Below are 24,054 nucleotides of genomic sequence, written 5' to 3'. Positions count from 1 at the left end.
TATACATTGCCCTAGGCAATGTAGGAGGACGGGCGCTCATGCCCTCATCCTCAGGTGGTACTCCAGTCAATCGTGCAGATCGATGAGTTCCTCTCATCCTGTTTTCTGAAAAACAGTACACAACAAGCAAACATTAGCATCATATGGTTCATGTGGGCACACATGAACCCTCATCACATACATATCATATCATTAATGCACATGCATATAATCATGGCATTTCACATCATCATGCAAGACAGGACTCCACATCCTATCCTAGTGGACATGATCTTCCTAGTGTGCTTGACCTTCTATAACCTCTATGAGCCCGACACTCTAGGTCCGACCATATGAACCTAGGGCTCTGATACCATTTTGTAACGACCCGAAAATCGGACCGCTACCGGCGCTAGGATCCGGGTCGGCTTAAGGCCGCCGGGACCCGTAGCAAGCCTAACATACATCCTGTGAACCTGATTAATCCCATACATGATCAACAACATACATAAAAATTAAAACTTTTCTTTCATTCATTTTCTCATACACCAAACTCAACCTGTGCATGCACTGAACATAGCCATAATCATAAACTTAACCCCTCTGTGGGATCTCATCAATGCCCCCAATGGGTGGCATAACATGTGTTGAGTTGGTTTACATAAGCAGTATAAAACATCTAAGATCATGTATTAAAAAGGGATTACAATATACTATGGTCAAGCACACTTCTAACATTCTTAAACATCATTTCAATATCTCTATACTGTACTTTTACATTACATCTTTCTACAATTTGTCATGTCCACACTCTAGCTATTACATGCATAAGACTTCATTACTCTTGCTGACCTCCTGGTCTACCTTGTACCTGCAAGCCTGGGGTTAAGGGAGAGGGGTGAGCTACAAGAGCCCAGTGAGCAGAATAATAAAACATTTGAAACATATGATAACATGAAATGCATCACATCACAGCTAATCACATCAAGGATGAATTTGTCACCAATAGTCCTCTACATGATCCAACTGTGCCAGGGGCGTAGAATGGGCCTCACTGGTCTTTCTCTTACATAATCATAATATAGCATGACATAACATTCCATAATGCCAGGGGCATAGAATGGGCCTCACTGGTCTTTCTCTTACATAGTGTCAGGGGCGTAGAATGGGCCTCACTGGTCTTTCGTACCGTATCATCATCATATCATAACATACGAGGACTAAGGGATCATTCAACATTCATCCACATCGTCAACATATTATGCAATGCAACATATTCGTGATTTCTAATGCAAACAACCTAAAATATCTCATGGCATTCATGATGCGTGAATCATGCTAAAATGGGTTTATTTATTTAAAAGCATAAGAGTTATTCCACTCACCTCTAGTTGAAGCTCTACTGACTCAGAAGCAGCTGAACTCACTGCTGGAGTCCTCGGTTCCTCGGGTCCGAACCTACACAGGTGGACTCAAATGAGGGACCAAGCAAACATGAACATAACTCTAAACTACTCCCCAAAAACCCCCTAAAATATCATGAAACAATCATGCAAAACATGTAAAAGAAGGCTGGACAGGGCACTTTCGGCGGCAGGTTCGGCAGCCGAAAGTCCCTCTAGAGCCGAAAGTCAGGCAGGTTCGGTGGCACCTTCGGCGGCCGAAACTCCCAGACAGAGGCGAAACTCATGCATGTTCGGCGGCACCTTCGGCGGCCGAAACTCCCAGACAGAGACGAAAGTCTCCTTTCGGGGGCAAGCTTCGGCAGCCGAAGGCTGCCTCCACAAGAGGGTTCGGCGGCCAAAAGTACTTTCGGCTGCCGAACCTGGTTTCTCCCGAAGGGCAGAAACTTGGTTCAAACATGCACAAATGCCTCAAACTTATGCCATCATGCATTTTGCTCAACCAAAACATGCATACGAGCTCCTAGAGTTCTCAAACTACCTTAAACCCCAACTACAACACATCAAGCAACACAAATCCAACATACATTGCTCAAAACATAACATAAACTCAAAAACCTAACTATAAGCTAAACATGCATTCTACCCCAAAGATCTTCATAAAATTTACTTAAAACATAATGTAAGCTAGAGATCGACTCTTACCTCTTGAAGATCGAGAGTAGAGGCGATCTAACTTGGAGTTGGGAGAGATTTAGCTCCTTGGGCCTCCAAGTCCAAAACTTGCTCAAAACTTGAAAATCTTCAAAGGAAAGTAAAAACTTGTGAAAATCTTGAAAGATCTGAAGGAAAAGACTCAAGATTGGTGAGGGACGGCGGAGAACTCACCTTGGCCGACAATGGGGAGAAAAGCTCGCCCGTTTTCTGCTAAGGGACCCTTTTATAGTGGCTGGCCAGGTCACGTTCGGGGGCCGAACGTGCCTCTGCATGCATGCCATGTTCGGCGGCCGAACTTGAGGTTCGGCGGCCGAACCTGGGCTTCCCTCACTTATGCCTTTGGGGGCCTAAGGCTCACCCGAAATGCATGCATGTTCGGCGGCCGAACTCTGAGTTTCGGCGGCCGAACCTGAGTTTCTTCCAAGGGTGTTTTTATTCAAAAACTCATTTCCTCTTTACTTAATATCATCAAAAACATTAAAACATTTCATGAAAACATGGTTTTACCCCTTCTAGAGGTCTCCGACATCCGAGATTCCACCGAACGGTAGAAATTCCGACACCGGAGTCTAGCCGGGTCTTACATCACAAAAGAGCTCAGCTTGCAAGACAAATAAGGCAAAAAGCCTGGTTTCGACCTCACAAAAGAGCTCGGTTCCCAAATAACAATAAATAAGACTAAGGCATAGTGCCAACTTAGAAAAACAGCTCGAGCATCCTTAAGGTTCAAAAAGAAGTAAAGCCAAGGTAAAATCATAATCAAATTAAGGCCTGTTACTAACTTCGAGATGAATTCACGAATGCCAGAATACGAGTAAGTAAAAAGTACAACTTGGGGAAAAATTAGAGACAATAACAAACAAAAGATCGGCCAACTAAAGGCTCCAGGGGAACAAAAGGCATGAGACATTAAGGTATTTGATAAACAAAGTACAAAACATAATAAGTTTGGTGCTTTATAAGCAAAATGTCAGACGACCAACTAGCTCGGCACAGACAATACACATAAAAGTAATCTAAGTATGGGAATATAAATAAAATGTAAATTGACAGAAAAGGAAACGCGAGCAGATAAAAACAACAGAAAACTTAAAATTTTATTAATTCAACTAGTTATTGGAGTGGGTTACAAAAGTAGTAGGGGAAGGGGGAGCAGAACTAACTAAATCATTTACACGGTTATTATTTACAGAATCACCCCCTACAATCCAATGGGCAAAGGAGGAGGGTCCTTGGGTAAGGGGTTGTCATCCTTTCCGTAGTGGACTTCCTCACCATCATAGTCGTGTTTAGGGACTCACAGGTCCGCCAATGGAGCGGATGGGGCATCCCGAGCTACTTTAAGGCCCTGGTTGAAGCCTAAAGCAAACATGCGGAAGGCCTCTTTGTACACCCTCTCATTTAACTCTGTTGAGGACTTATACTCCTCTAGCCGCACTTCACAAGCCTACTAGATTTTGTCTTTCAATTCTACAGAGTCCTTGTACTCCTGCAATCGCTCCTCGCAAGCCTGCTTGATCCTGTCCTCTACAGCCCGGGCATCCCTTAGCAACAAAATACACTTCTCCTCAAGGGCAGAAACCTCTTGGCGGAGCTGTTACTGCTGAAGTTGGGACTCCTCCACTGCCGAGGTCATGCCCCTCAACTCCTCAATATATTTGTTGAGCTCTTACTAGAGGACGGTGGCATGAGCCAAAGCCTCATTGCGCTGGGCCCCGACCTCATCACACTGACGGCGGGTCTCCTCCAAGGTGGAAAGTTGTGAAAAGGCTTCATCTCGCTAAGACTCTGCTGTAGAAGCTCATTGGGAAGCCCTAGTGACCTCCTCCCTCATCTCCCCTAGCTGCTTCGTGAGGTCCTCGATTTGCCCTTGAAACTCGATAATGTGCCGTCGAGCCTTACTAATGGCAATTATATTTTCATCCCGGTGTTCCTCAGCGATACGGTGTTCCACTGAACTCTAAAAGGACTAGTTCCGGGTGTTGATCTCCATGAACACACTAAAAGCCTGCCACAAAAAGGCAAAAGCGAGGTTAAGAAAGCTAAAAGATTAAAAATACTCTCAAGAGGACAGATAACTTACCATGAGGAACATCTCCCTCAAGCTGTCCCCAAGGTCCTCCAGGGAGCACGAGCTGAAGGCCACCTGTTGCTTAGTGGAGCAAGCCAAATGGCTGACAAGGGCTAGGAAGCGAGGATCAGAGGCATTCGGGACCCCCCTCGAACATCCTTTGGCATAACATCCAGCTGCAGCGGCATTCAACAACTCATTATCTGGGGCAGATGACAGGTGCTCCATCGCTTTTTTTCCTTTATTGATGGGGAGAGATGGGGCTGTCCTGACAGGCCCTAATGTTTGGGCACATTTAGCAGTCCTGCCTTCGGTCGCAGATTCAAAAGTTCGAGCCCGCTTGGCAGCCTCGCCCCCAATCACAATAACTTCCACAGCCTGGATAGTTGGGACATCCATGGGAGTAGTCTGGGTGCCCTCTTCCGAGCTACTCTCAGCTGACTTGCTGAGTGCGATGGCTTCTTAGGGGTTTTCTTGGGAGCAGCAGGAATCTTGGCAGAAGCCGACGCTTTAGAGGGGACTAACGTCCTTGAAGCGGTGGAGCGAGAGCCCCCTGCCGCGGGCACCAAAGCCAAAGAAGGCACAGGGGCAGGGACAAAATGATGAGCTACAAAGCAAGATCCGCAGCCTGGAAAACCTCCCAGGTCACATCAGCTACAGTCTTATTGGCCTTAAAGGCAGTTAGAGTCGCCTTCATGCTCTCCCATAATATACTAAAATTCTTTGGGAGCTTGTTAGAGTCCATTGACACCGTAGAAGTTGAAAAGAGAATGCCAATTTAGTTAGAGCCTGAAACAATAAAAGGAAAGCATAAAGGGAAAGAAAACCAGAAAAGAATACCAGCTTTCTGGTAGTCCTGCAGGTTGGATATAAACATGCACTTCTTGACATCATACTTCTTTTTTACAAAGGTCACTTGGAGAAGACAAACTTGATCCACTAGGCTTAACCTAGGTTACAGCCCTGGGGGACCTCTCCTCAGGAAAGGTCGACATCCCAATTGATCCCCGAGCTCTCTTTGAGCTGAACGACAATGAAAGTCTCGGCCCAACCTTTTATTGAGTCCTTATACCCAATAAATATAGACAACACAGCTCGAGGACTAAAGTAGTAGAACCTATGGATAGACTTAACAAGTCGAAAAAAGGTGCAAAACAGCTCAATAAAAGAGGCAAAACCCTAGCATAGGCAAACAGACTCGAAACAACACATGAACAAGATGGAATTAGGGGACAACATTCGAAGAGTCATCCTAAAATGGCAAAAGACCTCAATGAAGAAAGGGGTAAAAGGGAAGGTCAGCCCAAAATCGCGGTATTTGACGAAAAAGACCAAATTGCACCCTTACTAGGCGTCTATCAGACCCGCTGATAGTTGGTAGGGGAGAATAATCCTCTCATTAGGAAGGGGTGCCCTAATCCCATAGATGGTGGTGTCAGAATAATCGCTGGAGAAGTAATGAGAAAGAGAGAAAGAGGTGATCGAGGACACTAGACTCACTGCGTCAGGAATTTTAGCAGAAGTCATGAGAAGAGTAGGACGTAACTCGGATCAGAAAGGCATGAATCTCAGAGAAGAGAAAGGGCAAAATAGCAGAAGCAACGCAAGAGGCAGAACAACTAGTGAAATCAAAAGCACAAGTTCGAAATGGGTAAAGGCTAAGAGGAGACGTTTTGACAAGAACTCTCTTAGAGCCATGTAGTAATAATTGGAGTTTCGGGATTTACCCCTCATTAATCATGGAATAATTAATAAGCAAGTAAAGAGGCACTTAATGATAACTGGGCCCTGGACACTCCGCCTCAGACTAGGCCCGTGCTAGAAAAGCCAAGTCTCAACTCTATTAAGGTCCAACAGTTAGACCTCCCTCGTGTATAAGTCCAAAACTCGTGTTGATGAGTCTGACCAGGCTCGAGCCTATACACGGGAGGCTTGACCCCGTTTATCCCTCGAATCCCATGAGATAATAAATCCCGTGACGTCCGAGATTGTGTTCACACGGCGTCAGATGAAATTAAATGGCCGCTTGACGATGGGAAAGGATGCAGTACATCCGTACGTATGATTAGCGTGACTGTGACAGGAGGATACAAATACAGGACGACGGTTACGCATCATCGAAGAATAAAAAAAAAAAGAATAAAAGAGACAAAGAAAAACACACTAGATCAAATTTACCAAAACACACTATTAATCTATCCTTTACTAATCTCGAGGGATCATAATATAAAGTTTATAACAACATTACATTATTATAAAATTAATTTTAACCAAGTGTATATGAAATTATTTCTTAAAATAATACATCTAATGTATGTATATTATTTTAAATGAATTTAACAATTATTAAGTTATATATTTAAATTAAAATATATAAAATTCATTATATATATATATATTAAATATATGAATTTAAATGTAAATATTTTATTTAATAATTATTAAAATATATTTATATGTTTAATTTTGTCTACTTTTATCTACCAATTTTATAAAGTTGTTCTTCTCAAAATTACCTACTCTTTTGAAAATATTAAAAAATATTAATTCATATTTTTAATTTTATCTCTATAATTTTTTAAACTTAATTTATATTTTTTTTCTCTCTTTTAATTATTTCATTCGAATTAAATAAAATAATTATATTAAAATTTATGCATAATTTATTAAATTAGAGGCAGTGAATGCACAAATTTATATAGATTATTAAAATCATTTTCATATAAATTCCAAGTTCATCTCTTTATAGCATTATTATTGATGTTATCAGTAGTCTTAATTTTATTTCGTTAACAAATTGGTCACTATTTTGATGTTCAAATTAGTAATATGATAGAGTAAGCAGCAAAATGAAAAGCTTTCTAAAGCTAAGTGAGTTTGGAATTTAACATTATTTCAAAATATTGGTTACTGATTTGCTCGCTAAAATATAAAATATATTTTTTTAGTTATTTATATATAAGTGAAATTAAAATTTAACGATTAATTATTGATTAGTTAATAAAATAGTTACTAAATTTAGCGATATATTTTAATTTTAATTTGATAATAAATGCATTTGAATAAATTTGAGAGATTTCAAATTTTATTTCTCTAATTCTTAATTTTCATTTCAAAAAAAAATTATTATTAAATTAGTCGTGAATATTTCTCATCGCATATTTCACTTTACTATGTGGTAATTTTCATAAATATTAAATTTATTTTTATTTAATTTTAAAAAAGTAAAAATTTATAATATGATGGGTAAAATTTAAAATAAATTTAATAATATATATATATATATATTTTTAATTTTTTTCATAAATCATCGTAATATAATTGGTTTAGATCTAATTATTATAAATTTTATAATTTCAGATATTTAATAAGTTATGATTTTAATTTAGATATTTAAGGGATTATTCTCTATTAATATAATATATAAATAATTATTGAAATTAAACTAATTGAAAGAGGGAATCACTAATTTAGAAAAATGAAAGAATATTTCATTATAATATAAGTAACTGAACTATTTTATTAATCATGTTTAAAATATTTTAAATGATAAATAAGAGTAAACAAAAGAAATACAATATTAATTTTTTAAAAAAATTATTATTTCATTCATATAATATAAAAAATTATTAATTTTAAAAAAATACATTAAATTGTCTTTAAATAAATATTTAAATTGAAATAAAAAAACAATTATTAAAAAATAGAGATTTTTTCCTTTGAAAATTTTTTTTAAAAAAATAAAAATTATAAAACTGGAATACGATATTTCTACTTTTCTAAGAAAAAGCGATGACTCCGATTTTTGGTGCGAGAGAGACTTTTTGGTGTTTGCATCTGAGCCTCCGCGTTCGCGTGGAGACCGCGTAACGATGCAGACCCCTTGATTGTGACCGTGACCCCACTCCCCAACACTCCCTAACGATTAAAAAAAGGGAAAGTAAAGTCAATTAATTAAAAAGTTACTTCATTAATATCAAACAAATAAAAAATTTTCAGATTTATTTTTTAAAAAAAAAAAAAAAGAAATTTTCAGATTGATAATGAGGCAATTTTGACTCTGCCAATGCTGTTGCAACAAACCAGGCCTGAATAGACCGTTAAAATCTCCCGGCAATGCTCTCGCTCTTGCCATTTCCTCCTCCACAAAATCGCTATTAACACTTGATTCCGATGACAGAGCTCCAAACCCTATAGAATGGCGCAGACTCAAAAGCCAAAGCAATTTAACAAATGCTTTGTTTAATGTTTTGTCTGGTCCGCCACCTACCCTACCTCACCTTGCCTTTCTAAGAAATGACCTTTCGTGGAACCGAAGCTCCCTTTTCTTGAACGTTGCTAGGAAATTTCTACCTTGTTTCCTGTGTCAATTTCAGTGGTTGTATTTATACTTCGTTGGAGATCGTTTGTTATTGTGATACGAGAAGTGGGTAATGATGGAAAGCTATTTGAATGAGAATTTTGATGTGAAACCGAAGCACTCGACTGAGGAGGTTTTGCAGAGATGGAGAAACGTTTGTGGAGTTGTGAAGAATCCCAAGCGAAGGTTTCGCTTCACTGCCAATCTCTCCAAGAGATACGAGGCTGCTGCTATGCGACGGACCAATCAGGTATATATGCCAAAAATCAAATTTAAATGCTTCTTACTCTCATCGATTCATTCTGGAAGAGGAAGATTAATTTAGCCAATAATTTCTCACTTGGAGTCATATTTCGAGCAAAGGCTGGGTTTTGTACAACAAAAACCAGATATATAATTTGTTTGTCAGAGAAATTTTGTTAATCTGCATAAGTCAGGCCTTTATTTTTAAGGAGATCTGGATTGGGTATGGATATTTTAGCAGCAAGCTGCTGAATCACCAGGCTACTTGTGGCTACTTATGAATTTGGGTTTTGGAGAAGGCCATCACCATGATACTTAATTTCTTGAAAACTTAAAGACATTCTTAGCGTATGTGATATTACTACGTTCATATTAGCACTTGAAGATCAATTTAATGGGAATTCCTTGGAGGAAAATACAAAAAGCAAATACTAAAAGATAATACTAATATCAGGGGCTGAAAGACGGGGATACTAGGGAAGCCTTCAATTCCATTATACGTGTGTATATATACCTAGTAAAAGCATATTTTATTTATCAGTCAGTCCAAAATAATTTATGTTTTATTTAGTTGAATATATAATTTTACCTGACCTCATGCACAAAAAGGTAAGTTATCTTCTGGGTTTCAATCCTCTATTAAAGGGGATGCGAGTTAGATGCATATAATTGCACTTTATAAAAATTAAGGTTTAATAAAGATATCAAAAGTTGTTAAAAAATGGAGTAAACTTAGATGCCAAGTTATGTACTTGGCTTTTTTAAAAAAATTATTCTTTGGGTAATGTAAATTGTAAAGTGTTGCTTATTATATATTAAAAACAAAATTTATAGTATTGGTAGCCTGGAAAAAAAAAAAACAAAACTTAACTATACTCTATTATGTTTTTCTTAGATATATAATATTATCCTTTCAAAATATATCAATAATAAGTGTAAATTAACAAAAATGTGAATCAATTATATATATATTTTTGGCTTCTCAAAAAATTTTCTTGGCACCTCCCTAACTATATAAAGTGGGGGATCTTGATAAATTTTTTTTTATGTGTCAACATATAAAGAATATAAATATTATAGAAAAATATTCTAATAATTATATTCAATGAGATATAATTTCTTGAAAACTATTAAAGTTTGAGGGGTTCAATTAATTTTTCATTCAAAGATATATTATTCACAAAAAAAAAGTTTCAGTATTTAAATTTAAGAGAAATCAATTTATAGAAACACATAAATACATATCACTACATCCTGGAGTCGTCCCTTGAAAAGTATGTCACTTGATTGATTTGTCTGCTATTTCAGAAGTCTTGTCCTAATGTAGAATGCATAGGAAAGCTCATTTGTGTTTATTAACTCAAATGGGAATAATTGTTTCCGACACAATTATCATTGGTGGAGTGCTATTAGTGATTGGCGATGTATCTTCATCTCCAAAATGGAATGTCTTAGTTCTTATTAGTAGAATGGATACTACATCGTACTTCTAGCTAGGATGGGCAATGCCTTGTTATAATTTCATTATCTCATGAATGAGTTTTTTTTTTTCAATCTTTCTCCTAAGAAGCTTTCTTTTCTTCGCATCCCCCCCCCCCCCCTTCAATAAATGGAAGACGTTCTTGAGGAGATGTCAGAACTTTCCTGCTGTTAATGGGTCCTGATATGCTAATCTGTTTCTGGAATTGACTTAGTTTCCCTTATGTTGAATGTGTACTGTAGGAGAAGCTGCTTCTGCAGTCTCTCTTTATTGCTTTCTGATTACTTCATTATTTATCTCCATATTAAATTGTTATAATAATGATAATGACATTTCAACTGAATTTCAATGTTGACCAGCAAAACAAGTTAAAAAGGATCTTATTTTCCTTTTATGTTGACTGTGTAGGAGAAGTTAAGGGTTGCGGTTCTGGTTTCCAAAGCTGCATTTCAATTTATCCAAGGTAAGCTTCTTTGTGTTGTTGGAAACTTTCTAGTTACTTTGTAGTTTTTCCCTGACCCCAATTAATGGTATGTTTGCAGGTGTATCCCCAAGTGACTACACTGTACCTGCAGAAGTAAAGGCTGCGGGCTTTGAGATTTGTGCTGATGAGTTAGGATCCATTGTTGAAGGCCATGATGTGAAGAAACTAAAGCTTCATGGTGGGGTGAATGGGATTGCAGAGAAGCTGTGCACTTCAACCACTGATGGGCTTCCTACAGATAATGATCTGCTGAATCGTAGACAAGAGATTTATGGAATCAATAAATTTGCTGAAAGTGAGCTTCGAAGTTTCTGGGTATTTGTTTGGGAAGCCCTTCACGACATGACTCTTATGATACTTGGGGTGTGTGCTCTCGTGTCTTTAGTAGTTGGCATAGCAACAGAAGGATGGCCAAAGGGGGCTCATGATGGCCTCGGAATTGTTGCAAGCATCTTGTTGGTTGTCTTTGTTACAGCAACAAGTGACTATCGTCAATCATTACAATTCAGGGATCTGGACAAGGAGAAAAAGAAGATCACCATTCAGGTCACCAGAAGTGGATTTAGACAGAAATTATCAATATATGATTTGCTTCCAGGTGATATTGTCCATCTTTCTATTGGGGACCAAGTCCCTGCTGATGGGCTTTTTATTTCAGGATTTTCAGTATTGATTGATGAATCAAGTTTAACTGGGGAAAGTGAGCCAGTAATGGTGAGCTTGGAAAATCCTTATATGCTCTCTGGAACAAAGATCCAAGATGGATCATGCAAAATGTTGGTTACCACTGTTGGGATGAGAACCCAATGGGGTAAATTAATGGCAACTCTCAGTGAAGGAGGAGATGATGAAACCCCATTGCAGGTGAAATTGAATGGAGTGGCAACCATTATTGGCAAGATAGGCCTTGCCTTTGCTGTAGTAACTTTTGCAGTTCTGGTGCAAGGGCTTTTTAGCCACAAATTGCGTGATGGGTCGCAGTGGAGTTGGACTGCAGACGATGCATTGGAGCTGCTAGAATACTTTGCTATTGCAGTCACCATTGTTGTTGTCGCAGTTCCAGAGGGGCTGCCACTGGCTGTGACATTGAGTCTTGCCTTTGCCATGAAAAAGATGATGAATGATAAAGCCCTCGTTCGACATCTGGCAGCTTGCGAGACTATGGGATCAGCAACAACTATCTGCAGTGACAAAACTGGGACGCTGACAACTAATCGTATGACTGTTGTGAAATCATGCATTTGCATGAATATCAAGGAACTCGGCCAACCTGACAAGGCTTCAAGCTTGCGCTCTGAATTACCTGATTCTTCTTTGAAACTTCTGCTACAATCAGTATTTAATAACACTGGAGGTGAAGTTGTTACTAGTAAAGATGGCAAACTTGAGATATTGGGAACACCCACTGAGAGTGCTTTATTGGAGTTTGCATTGTCTCTGGGTGGAGATTTTCAAGCAGAGCGACAGGCAGTAAAACTTATTAAAGTTGAGCCTTTCAACTCCACAAAAAAGCGAATGGGGGTAGTGGTGGAACTTTCTGAGGGACGCATGCGAGCCCACACTAAAGGTGCTTCAGAAATTGTTTTGGCTGCCTGTGACAAGGTGCTTAATTCAAAAGGTGAAGTTGTTGCTCTTGATGAAGCATCCCTTAACCATCTTAAAGTTACAATCGATCAGTTTGCTAGTGAGGCTCTTAGAACTCTGTGTCTTGCCTATATGGACCTGGAAAATGGATTTTCCCCTGACAATTCTATTCCAGTTTCTGGGTATACTTGTATAGCAATTGTGGGTATTAAGGATCCTGTTCGTCCTGGTGTCAAGGAGTCAGTTGCAGTTTGTCGTTCAGCTGGTATCACTGTACGAATGGTTACTGGAGACAATATAAATACTGCTAAGGCTATAGCTAGGGAATGTGGTATTCTTACTGATGATGGTATAGCCATTGAAGGTCCAGATTTTAGAGAGAAGAAACAGGATGAATTGATGCAACTAATTCCCAAAATTCAGGTATTATTTACTTCCTCTTTTTGTGGAGTATTTCGTCAAACAAATTTGTCACTAATAAGTAGAGTTTATTAAGCTGGAAATCAACATCTGATTTCATTTGCAGGTAATGGCACGATCTTCACCTCTAGACAAGCATACACTAGTTAAACATCTGCGAACTACCTTTGGTGAAGTTGTTGCTGTGACTGGTGATGGAACAAATGATGCCCCAGCTCTTCACGAAGCAGACATTGGTTTAGCAATGGGCATTGCGGGAACTGAGGTGAGTTTATTCTCTCCATGTGTAAGTTCATCTTGAAGCATTTGATAAGCTGGGCACTATAACCATAAAAATAGACTTCTACCTACAACCTCTTGGTTGTCATTCTGATTTGATGATCTAGAAATCACAAGCTGTTTATTGTCTTTTTTTATTCTCTAGTTTTGAAGACATCAAGCAAGCATTTCACTGAACCTATACTAGTACATGCACTGGTTTCTGTAGCATATGTAGTTCCAAAGTGTATCCTAACTTGCAGGATTGAGGGAAAGTTCCTTGCTTTCCCACCACTAGAACTTTCCTTCTGATATTGTGTTTAAGCTTGAAGTCTAGATAAGACTATACCAAGAATAACTGATGTGACATGACAAGATAGAATCTGAGCTTGACACATGTTTGAAAATTTGATGGTAGCACATCAAACTAGCAAATTTGACTGGAATGGTTTCAATCATGAACAATAAGGTTGGAATTCCTTAATGTGAGCAAAAGTTATAGCACAGTTGACTAATTGAATCCAAATTTCAGGTGGCCAAAGAGAGTGCTGATGTCATAATTCTGGATGATAATTTCTCCACTATCGTGACAGTGGCCAAATGGGGGCGTTCAGTTTACGTAAATATTCAAAAGTTTGTGCAGTTCCAGCTGACAGTTAATGTTGTTGCATTAATTGTTAACTTCTCTTCTGCTTGTATGACAGGTAAGAAAGTCCCTCTTTTTCTGCATCTTTAACTAGTTCGGTTTTTTCTTCCTTTGTATGAAGGAAACCAAATTATATTATGTTAATGCTTGTTATAAAACCACTTTTTAGGGAGTGCTCCCCTCACTGCTGTTCAGCTTTTGTGGGTAAATATGATCATGGATACGCTGGGGGCTCTTGCACTTGCAACAGAGCCTCCAAAAGATGAACTAATGAAGCGCACACCAGTTGGAAGGAAAGGGAATTTCATCAGCAATGTCATGTGGAGAAATATCATGGGCCAGTCTGTGTATCAGTTTTTCGTGATATGGTATCTTCAGGCAAAAGGGAAAGATTTGTTCGATCTTGAAGGGCCAAACTCTGATCTTGTCCTTAATACGCTTATATTCAATGCATTTGTCTTTTGTCAGGTAATTTTTTTAAGAAATGTCATGATAAGTTGTCTGTTATAGTATTGATCACAATGGGAGGATTTATCGTTATGTTACCATCAAGTAGGAACCAAAGTGGAATTTGCATAAGCAACTTGGATAGATTTTTTTTTTATCAGTTGCAAACTTTAGTTTCTCTCCCCATATATTTATATACATATTTTTTATTATCCTCTACAGATAACTTGTGTCCCTTTTCATTTTTTTAAAAAAATGCATGATAGCTTGTATGTGTTGAAAGAGAAAAGGAAATCATGTTCTCAAGCACAAGGAGAGCTAAGAGCAATACTTTCTTTTCTTTTATTATTAAAATTTTCATGTAATTTTTATATTAAGGGGCTAGATATGGGTAGATGCAATCACACCTTACTAGCTTCAAGCTTTGGCAAGCTAACCTCTTGCAGTTGTCTGCCCACTTTCGAGTAGATTATTTACATGGTTTCATGAAATGGTACATGTAAGATACAAAGAGGGTTATGTAAGATCCTAATACTTGCCCACTTTATTAAATGTTTCCGGCATAATCCTGTTCTTTGGTTTAGTTGACATCTCCTTTTAACTCGGTAATTTAGGATAACTAGAAGCTTTGCACCTTTTCTTTGCTGGCAGTAATAGTCCCACAAACATCTCTGCAGTCTTCAGTTTGTTTCTACTTCGCCAGGATTTAAATATAAGTTTATTTTCTTTTGCCTGAGATATGTTGCTTCCAGATTAAGCTCAAGACAATTCCATATCTAGCCTCTTGGAAAACTCATTAATACACATTTTATTTTGTTCTGCAGGCTTTCAATGAGATAAGTTCGCGAGAGATGGAGCAGATCAATGTTTTCAAAGGCATACTCGAGAACTGCGTTTTTGTTTCAGTCCTTGGTTCTACAATCATTTTCCAAATCATAATAGTGGAATTCCTGGGTACATTTGCAAATACAACTCCTCTTACTTTGTCACAATGGTACTTCAGTGTCATCATCGGATTTCTAGGCATGCCAATTGCTGCTATTTTAAAGCTGATCCCAGTATAATCTGGTAAGGAGATGCAATCTTTTAGATTCCATCTAGAACCTGTGTTTTGGTAGCTAGTTTTTGAGGTTCTCTCTTGCCAGAGTATTAATGAAGTAATTGAAAATTGCTGGACAGGAAAGTTCCTCTGGACTTGTGCTGAAGAAGAGGAAAAGGAGAAATTTGGATCATCAGAATAGTTTTCCATAACCTAGGTTTTGTTAGATGTCAATTTTCTTCTTTATTTTTACCTATTCTTGGCAATCTAAGAGATGCTGGTAATTTTTCCTGCATCTTGTAGATGAAGTGCTAATTTGGGGGCAGCTTTGTGTAAGGCTGCTGATATTCTAGGGTCATGTAAAGCAACTTGTTCACTGAATCATTTGCTTTCTTGTAGTTAAAAAATCTTCATTTTTGCAATTCTTTGATTTGTAAGTTTCAATTTAAGCATTTTGAAAAGACTGATGAAGTTATTGCAAAAGAAAAGAAGGAAGTTCTTTTTTCATATTAGCATTAGAATTTAATTATTCAGAGAATAAATTTTAACCAATTTCTAAATTGAAAGGTTGGGGATGAGTCCCAAAATTGAATGCGCCAAGTGATTCTACCAATTTTTTATTGTTAAACAGTATTTTTTAAAAAAACCAATTTGTAGTTTTACATGCTAATAACATTATAGAAAATTTTACCTTTTATAACAATATTAAACAATTATATTCCAGAAATATTTTAGAAAATTTGTAAAATTAATATCTTAATAAATATCCCCTTTTTTAAAAAAAAAATTATCAACTCTCTAGTTATTGTTTCTCTCTTATTAATATTTTACCAACTCTCAAATAGCCCCCTCCCTTTGAGCAATGGAACCTAAATGCATAATGCCAACAGGCAGAGCATCAAGAAAACATGCTCCTTTCACGATCACAAAAGAACTCTCTCACCATGAAGAATGAATCTATAACCCAAAATAAACCATAAACAAAGATCAACAACCCACCTGGGATGAAGAGGAAAGATCAAAACTAGGCTGTGACTAAAGAGCATGACTCCTCCCCTGCCTTCTGAGATAGGAGAGCCCACCACAAAAATTTGCTCAGCTTGACTGAAAGAGGCCTCATCTCCCTCTAGAAAGCTAAAGGGAGGAAGGGTAAATTCCTGGTAATCTGCTGCCGTATCTGTAAACTTTAAAAGGCCTCCAGCCGAATTCAATTGGGTCTATGATGGGTTCTAAAATGACGATCCATTCTCCAAAACCCATAGAGGCCCATGTGGTGAAACCCAAATGACAGGATTTGGGCTTGGACATGGATCAGTTATATCAATGGAGTCTATTTATATTGTTGAAGTGATTTCAATAGCAATTATTTATTTATTTTTTTTCTGGAACATATTAAAAGTTCTGAGTGAGGAATGTAAGAATTGCAACAATTGAGTGTTAGAATTATTTGTGGGGGATATAATTAAATGTTTGTCACTCAAATATTACATGTGATGTGGGAAGCTCCATTGGAGAATGGACTACATGTTTTTGACCAGCTGTGTAGCTAATAATATCAACAACCTTGATAATATTTTCTTGCTTTTGAAGGTACAATGAGTCTCAAGCATTCATGGGTTTTAAAGGAAAAACAAAAAGTCACCAGCAAACCTGAGTAACCAATCTTTGAAAAGCCTCTACAATAATACTAAAAAAATATTAAAAAATTCACAAAGCTTCACTTATTTGTAATGACAAATGCTCAAAGTTTCCTTCCATCTCTTCAAACAAAAGAAATCATTCTTCTTCCCAACATCACAGCACTGCTCTACTCAGTAGTCCTCACCATTTGATGTGGTCCATTCACTGATTTGAGCATCACACTGTCTAAAATGGAGTACAATATGAAACCAACATTTTCAGCTTACACATTAAGAGGGGAAATTTTTCTTTTTTTTCTAAGTACTTTTGGTCACCATCTTGATTTTTCAAGTGTTAGCTCAATCCATTTTTTTTTCAGGTTGGACCATAGAGTCCTTTATCCTAATCAAATTAAGCACTTATGCCTGGATTATTGTTTCTACTTTTTCTTCTTTCATGCAAGCAAGCAAGCATGGCTTTTTTTTCAATTCACTTCATGATGATCCACAGTGCATTCTTCCTTTTCCCAAATGATTGCAGTTCAATGTGTCAAGTTTTGATCTTTTCTTGGTAAAGATAATTAATTGTGATTTTCTAAACAAGCAAATGCTTATCACTGGGGAGAATGAAAAATCTTTAGAACAAGGAATTGATTAGTGCTATAATGATCTTAACCCACAATCACAAATGGGTCAATTAAGACCTTGCTGCTGCTTAATTACTTGCTAATAATCTTCTTTTAGAGAATTCTTGGTAACATTGGAAAGTATTAAGATGATGATTTTTATGTGGAAACTTGGGCTCTAAGGTGGACCATAGGGGTGGATGCCATTAGATTCAGATGGAAAAAATCAATCTAACCCATATAATTCATAAATTTAATTCGAGTTTAAAATAAAAATATTTTGATTCGATTTTAAATTTTAATAATTTTGATCTGATCAACTCAGTTTGATTAGAAAAATATTTTGGTCAAATCAAACTGAATTGAGTACTCGTATATTAAATTTAAATCATTAGTTATTGTGTTTAAATTATAGTAAAATTCATGAAATAAGGAGAAATTAAGTACAACTAAACAAAGGATATGAAATCAACTTAAAATCGATATCAAACTGAATCGAATTAAATCGAATTAATTTGATTTAATTTTTCATCGTGATCTGATTTAATTTTTATATTTAAAAAATTCAGTTATTTCAGTTTTAATTGATTCGGTTTGATATCAATAGTGAATCAAACCGAGCAATGCTCAGGCCTACCAGGGAACAAAGGGACACACACAACTTATTGAACAGGGCCATACACCCACAAGCAATTTAACTGTCTCCCATAACAGGGCACCATTGCAAGAAAATACTGCAGACTAGAATACATTGATACATTTGTTGTACAAATGCCAGACTGGAAATCCTAGGACCCAAGTGGAGGCATTTGGAGGAGTGGAGCCTCTGGCAACAATTTCTGCTATGAAGCTTATCTCCCCCATCCACCCTAAAACAAAGTGGTCTCAACCATCATCATGATACTTTGGGTCCTACAGCTACCAACCAAAGCAGCAAATATCAGCAATCACATGTATTGGTGAACTGAAAACTATGGCTTTTGGGTTGCATCAGGCTGCAACTAGCACTCTGAAAATGTTTAAATTTCTGAAAATGTTCTGGTTTTTTTTCAGGAGGAACTTGAACTGTATGAATTGGAAACATCTGATCAGAAGCATGTTAATATCACTGTTCTAAAAATTCCTGAAAGCTACTGTTCTGGTGATTGCATGATATCCAAACACAGTGCTGTTGTAACAGTGAAAAGTAAACTTCCCACTTTGAAAAAGAGAAACCCCAACATTCCAAACAAATCTAATCACATTTACCTTTGTATGCTTTTTCTAAATGGCCCAAATACAACATAGATGTATCAAATCAAACAAAAACAATTCTTCATTCCTCATGGCTTTCAGCCTTTTGAAAGACATAAGAAGCATCCCAAGCCCCCTTTCAAAAGCTAGGGTGCTGCAATGGATGTATACATCAACACATATTTCTTTGTCACAAAATTTTGAATATTTTAACATAAAATAAAGAAAAAAAGGAGGATAAAAAAATACAACCTCTTAAAAAAGTTGGGATATTCATCAAAGCAAACAATACAAAGAATGCTATAGACAAACAAAACAGTCTTCAGTGGCCTTCTTCTGGCATTTTTTTGGCCTTTCTTCCACCTTAATGGCTCTTGGACTTGAGTCAGCTCCTTTAACTTCTTTCTTCTTACTGTTGGTTAAAGCTATCCCTTTCTTATTTATTTACTTTTCCTTTTCTCTATCCTGTTCTTGGGTTGTCACTTGGCTGAAACTTCTTTTGTTGGGTATTGGAAAATGGAACCCAAATCATCAACTCCAAAAATCATTCCATTAATTGCCATATAACAACACTCATTAGACCTATAATCCAACCTAATATAGAAATTGATCAGTTCTCATAGAAAAAGAAACCAAAAATAATCCTATGTTTCAACCAATGAACCCAATTCAACTCCCCCTTAAGTAGTATCAAATTCACTGATTATGATTATGGCTGATGACTGATTTTCTTTACTGGACAATTTTGATCACAGTCGCTGTATGTGAGTCTTCTTTTAGTGCCAGCTCCAGTTGTAGTTAAGCAAGAATTCTCAACAACAGCATTTGAGCTAGAATTCATTGATGATGTATTAGGAGAAAGAATTTGCTTTGGTGTCTTAAATTTTCCCATTTCTATTTCCTGCATTGCAATATAACAGGAAAATATATGCTCCTGTTGCAGTGAAATATGAGATGAAAATGAATTAATAACCAACATCATCATCTGTTCTGTTCTTTAATTAAAAAAAAAAAGTAAAAGATTTTTTTGTTCTATAATATATAATCTGAAGTTAAAATATTCATTTTAAGGTAAAGAATTCTCACATTTTCTTGAGAACCCCATGATGAAATTACTTTCATCTTGTGCTCCAATTCTTGTCTTGTTAATTGATTATCAGATGCAGCTAATACTGCTGCTGCTGCAATAATAGATGGTTGATGATCTAGCAAGTTAATCTCTGCAAAAAAATAAAAATAAAAAACTTAGTAAAAACCCAGATTCAATAACTTAACAAATGAAGAATCTAAGAAAATTTATAGCTACCTTTTATAAGTGCCTGGATAAGTTCCACAGCTCTAGAGACTGTATCCTTTGGTCTAGATTCACCACAGATTTTACTAATGAAGTAATGTAGATAAGAAAAAGGAGTGATTGAACCCATTTTCCACTCCAAGGTATTCAATACAAGCAATTCCATTCTTTGAATCACTTTGTTTTCAAAGCAATAATCATCTACTTGAAACTCTGATAAGAGAGGAACTCTGCATTCCTCCATTTTTGCTGCTAATGACAAACAAGCCACAGCCAGTAATCGAATAGCCCACAATTTCCCATCCTTCAAACAACACCAATTAACACCCATTAATCGCAAATTGCTAATTTACCCAAATAAAAAAAAATCGAGAGATGGATTTTTAGCTGCTTACATCAATGGACCTTTTAGAAAGAAACTTGTCAAAGTAAGTCCCTGAAAGATAAGCTGTGTGGAACCGAAATCCAAAGATTGCTCGTGTCTAAATCATAACAAGAAGAAAAATTTTCAAGAACTCATCCAGAAAACAAAAGAACAAGAAAGAAAACAGAGGAAAAAGAAAAACCCAAAAAATAAAGAAAGGGAAAAACAGTTACAGACATTGAAAATCCATTCAATGGCATCCAATCGTGCACATTTTAACCAGTTAGAACTGGTGGTTAAACAATCCCCAAAGGACCTTATACAAGTTGTAGATCCTGAACTCGTCTCTCTTTCAACCAATTTCTCAATGTATTCAATCTCTTCACTCTCTAAAACAAAACAAGAATCAAAGTGAACGTCATTGCAACAAGTATAGTCATCTTCAGTGAGATTGAAACAAGAAGCTTCATCTTCTTGACACAAGAGACTTGACAGAGACAGAGAGGTGCCAAAGTCAGCCATGGTTCTACAAAAGCTCAAAGAGGAACATGGGTATTTGTAGGATTTGAATGAAACTGCTAAAACAAGATTGAACAAATCTAGAGAGTGAGTGAGAGAGTGGAATCCGGTGAATGAGGGAGAGAGGGAGGGAGGGAAAGAGTGGAGGGTTGCGGTTTTGGTGCCGCCAAAATCAGGGGATGAGATATAGAGGAGGCGTTATTTAGCGGTTATGTAAACTTTCCAATTTTAAGCCCATACTTTGCCTGAATGTAAATTTAATTTTATTTAACAAAATTACTATTTAATCCTTATAATTTTAATAAAATTAATTAATTAATTTTATTTTTAAAAAATATATTAAATAATTTACTTTTTTAAATTGTTGGTTGAGATTGTATAGACTAAATAATTATTATTTTTAAATAGTTATAATTTTAAAATTATATTAAATTAAATAATTATATTTTAAAATTATAAACACTAATTAGGAATAATGATATTTTAATTATTTTACATATACTAACTGTTTAATTTAATTAAGGTAAATTAAATAAATATTTATTTCAATTAATATATTATTTCATGTTTTATCTTCTTGATTAACTTTTTTGGTGATGTGTATGAACTCAAATCACTTACTCATTCCACTCAAAATTAAGGTTAAAACTTTTTTATATATATTTTTTAAAGCCTAAATTGAAAAGAATATAAATTATTTTATTACACTTTTTTAATAGCGTGAACAATCATAAAAAAAAATACTATTGTGTTATAATTAAATTAATTAAATTATTTTAGCCACTATGACGAAAACAATGAATTCATATCCTTTCATTTCAAATGATTAATTTTGTAAAATAAAAAGAATATAATTAAATTTTTGTAAATAGTTTATAATTTTATTTTTTTTAAAAAAAAATTCTGAATCTGTTTTTATAAATAAGAGAAATAATGAAAAAAATTCAATTCACTTACAAAATTTTTTATTTTAAATAAGAGAATTGATAAAATTTTAAATCATTCGATAAAAATACACTTGATAAAATTTTCAATCCCTTCGATTTGACATAAATAATTTTATAAAAAAAATTATAAATAAATTTTTGTAAAATTATTCATGATAAAATTTTTCAAGTTAAAAAATTTTAAATTCTCTTATTCTAATGATGATGATTGGAGATACGGCGGGGTCATGAATACATATAAACAAAGGTTCAATCTTATAAGAAAATCAATAAGTCGGGATTGATGGTTGATGAGTTAATGGAGTTAATGGAGCTCATAAATATATATAAACAAAGGTTCAATCTTATAAGAAAATCAATAAGTCGGGATTGATGATTGATGAGTTAATGGAGCTAATAGTTGATTTGAGTAAATTAAAGTTACTCGAAACTAGTCCGAGTTTTTCAGGAGAAATAAGTGTTGTCCACTTAGGAATGGGACATCCTTTGTCAAGCGTGTTAGACAACTCATTAAATACTAATAAATACAGAGCCGATTAACCCATATCATGTTCTTTCATCCGCATTACATCAGCTCATCCTCTAGTATGTGCATTTAAGACTTTGGAAAGAGTAAGAAAAAGCGATCATACATAATCATGCTCGGATTACTTAGCCTTTACCAAGGTCGGTTCTCTTTTATTGCTAAGAATTGTACTGTGTATTCTGATGGTAGAGAGTCTTATATCTAATGTGTTATCATATTTTAAATAAAAATTTTATAAAAAAAAATTCAATTCGAGTGAATTTTTAAAAAATTCTTAATTTTAAAGGGAAGTATATATTGTGATTTTATATGCATATATAATTAGATCCAAAATGAAATTTAAATTTAAATAAAACTAAAACTAACACCACGAACATATCAATAAGTTTAAAATCAAATAAAAAATATAATCAAAATTTGATTCATAAAAAATAAAAATTTAGTTTGAAAACAAATTTAAAATCGAAATCAAATACCTTAATAATTTTTTTTGTTAAATATTTTTGTATGCTTGCAAAAACATAATTTATTATATTTATACTATCACAACCTTTAATTTTGAGGTCTTATTTCATATAATAAATAATTATATCATCCTTAAAATTTTAATTTTAATACATCTCTTTTAAATTTAAGAGAATATAAACATGATACTTTATGTTAATTTTGTTCAAATATAAGAAAAAATTTAATTTTCTTTTGTATAAATGTCTGAAATTTACTGTTTTGATTAATCTGAATATGTACTGGATATACCCATTACGGAGTCATATTTTTAAAGGTGTTTTATATTCAAGATTCGAATTTAAAAACTCTAGTTAAAAGAGAAGTGATCCGTACTATTCTATATCACTCGTTAAAGGTAAAATTTAAATTTTTTTTTCAAAAAATAAATTATCTAAATTATTTAAATTTAATTTTCTCCTCACTTTTTCTAAAGAAGGGAGAAAAAGAAAAAATTAGAAAGGTTGTGATTCTCCTATTTTGTGGGGAAATAACTCTTTCCTTAACAAAGCCTGTTTTTTCATATGGTAGACACTTGTTTTCATGTTTTGTGCATAAAGAGTTGAATAATGATAAGCGACATAGTGCAGAAAAAAAGGGTCCATGTCCAAAAAAAAAAAAATTATTAAATTAGTTTTCTGTTGAAAAAGAAAAAATAAATAATAAAAAATATTTATTTATCTATTTATCCAATGCTAAAATGATTTTCATAACCAACTTATTTAAACATGTTAAATATATAATTCAACTTTTAAAATCTAAATAGATAATTTTATTGATATCCTAAGTAAAAATTATTTATCGAAAAAATAATATTTAAATATTATTATTTAAAATAAAATACTAATCAATAGTCTATGATTTGAAATCAAACAAAATTCTAGTCGAATATTAGAATGAATAGTTCGATATTCTTCTTTTTTAAGTCGAGTATTTAATCTTATAAACTGAACAAATTCTTGCTAGGAAATTTTTTTTTTTAAATTTTTATATAATGGATGAGCAATTTACTTAGAAAATAGATGTGGAGGTCTTGGAAACCTAGATATGTACAAGTGATCACACTCTGAAAATGGAAACGTACCTAATTCATAACACTTTTTTATTTAGTGTTAGGACAATCAAGCACAGTGTATGAGCATGATGAATGATAAAAATACAAGTAGGAATGATGGTTCAAACATTTTTTATAATTTTGGTAAGAATTAACACTCTGAACCATTCAGGCTCAATGGGTCACCTAGGATTTTGTGAATCAATTTTTATTCTTCTTTATGACCCATGCCATGAC

At 35.1% G+C, this 24,054-nt stretch overlaps 2 protein-coding genes across 2 annotated transcripts; one reads left to right on the top strand and one right to left on the bottom strand.

Moving 5' to 3' along the window:
* The first annotated feature begins 8,234 nt into the window (after window positions 1-8,234).
* On the top strand, window positions 8,235-15,638 carry LOC110628784 (calcium-transporting ATPase 2, plasma membrane-type). The gene is made up of 7 exons (XM_021775585.2): window positions 8,235-8,780; window positions 10,662-10,716; window positions 10,796-12,744; window positions 12,848-13,006; window positions 13,532-13,703; window positions 13,815-14,113; window positions 14,917-15,638. The coding sequence occupies exons 1-7, from the start codon at window positions 8,604-8,606 to the stop codon at window positions 15,154-15,156; spliced, it is 3,051 nt and encodes a 1,016-aa protein (XP_021631277.1). The 5' UTR covers window positions 8,235-8,603; the 3' UTR covers window positions 15,157-15,638.
* Window positions 15,639-18,666: 3,028 nt separating this feature from the next.
* On the bottom strand, window positions 18,667-20,987 carry LOC110628785 (cyclin-D5-1). The gene is made up of 5 exons (XM_021775587.2): window positions 20,505-20,987; window positions 20,299-20,385; window positions 19,916-20,207; window positions 19,696-19,829; window positions 18,667-19,543 (listed from the first exon to the last, which is right to left on the bottom strand). The coding sequence occupies exons 1-5, from the start codon at window positions 20,787-20,789 to the stop codon at window positions 19,319-19,321; spliced, it is 1,023 nt and encodes a 340-aa protein (XP_021631279.1). The 5' UTR covers window positions 20,790-20,987; the 3' UTR covers window positions 18,667-19,318.
* Between the last annotated feature and the right edge of the window lie 3,067 nt (window positions 20,988-24,054).

The sequence above is a fragment of the Manihot esculenta genome, chromosome 12 (assembly GCF_001659605.2).
Source record: "Manihot esculenta cultivar AM560-2 chromosome 12, M.esculenta_v8, whole genome shotgun sequence".
In the NCBI taxonomy this organism is placed as follows: Eukaryota; Viridiplantae; Streptophyta; class Magnoliopsida; order Malpighiales; family Euphorbiaceae; genus Manihot; species Manihot esculenta.
This window is presented reverse-complemented; position numbering and strand designations above follow the sequence as displayed.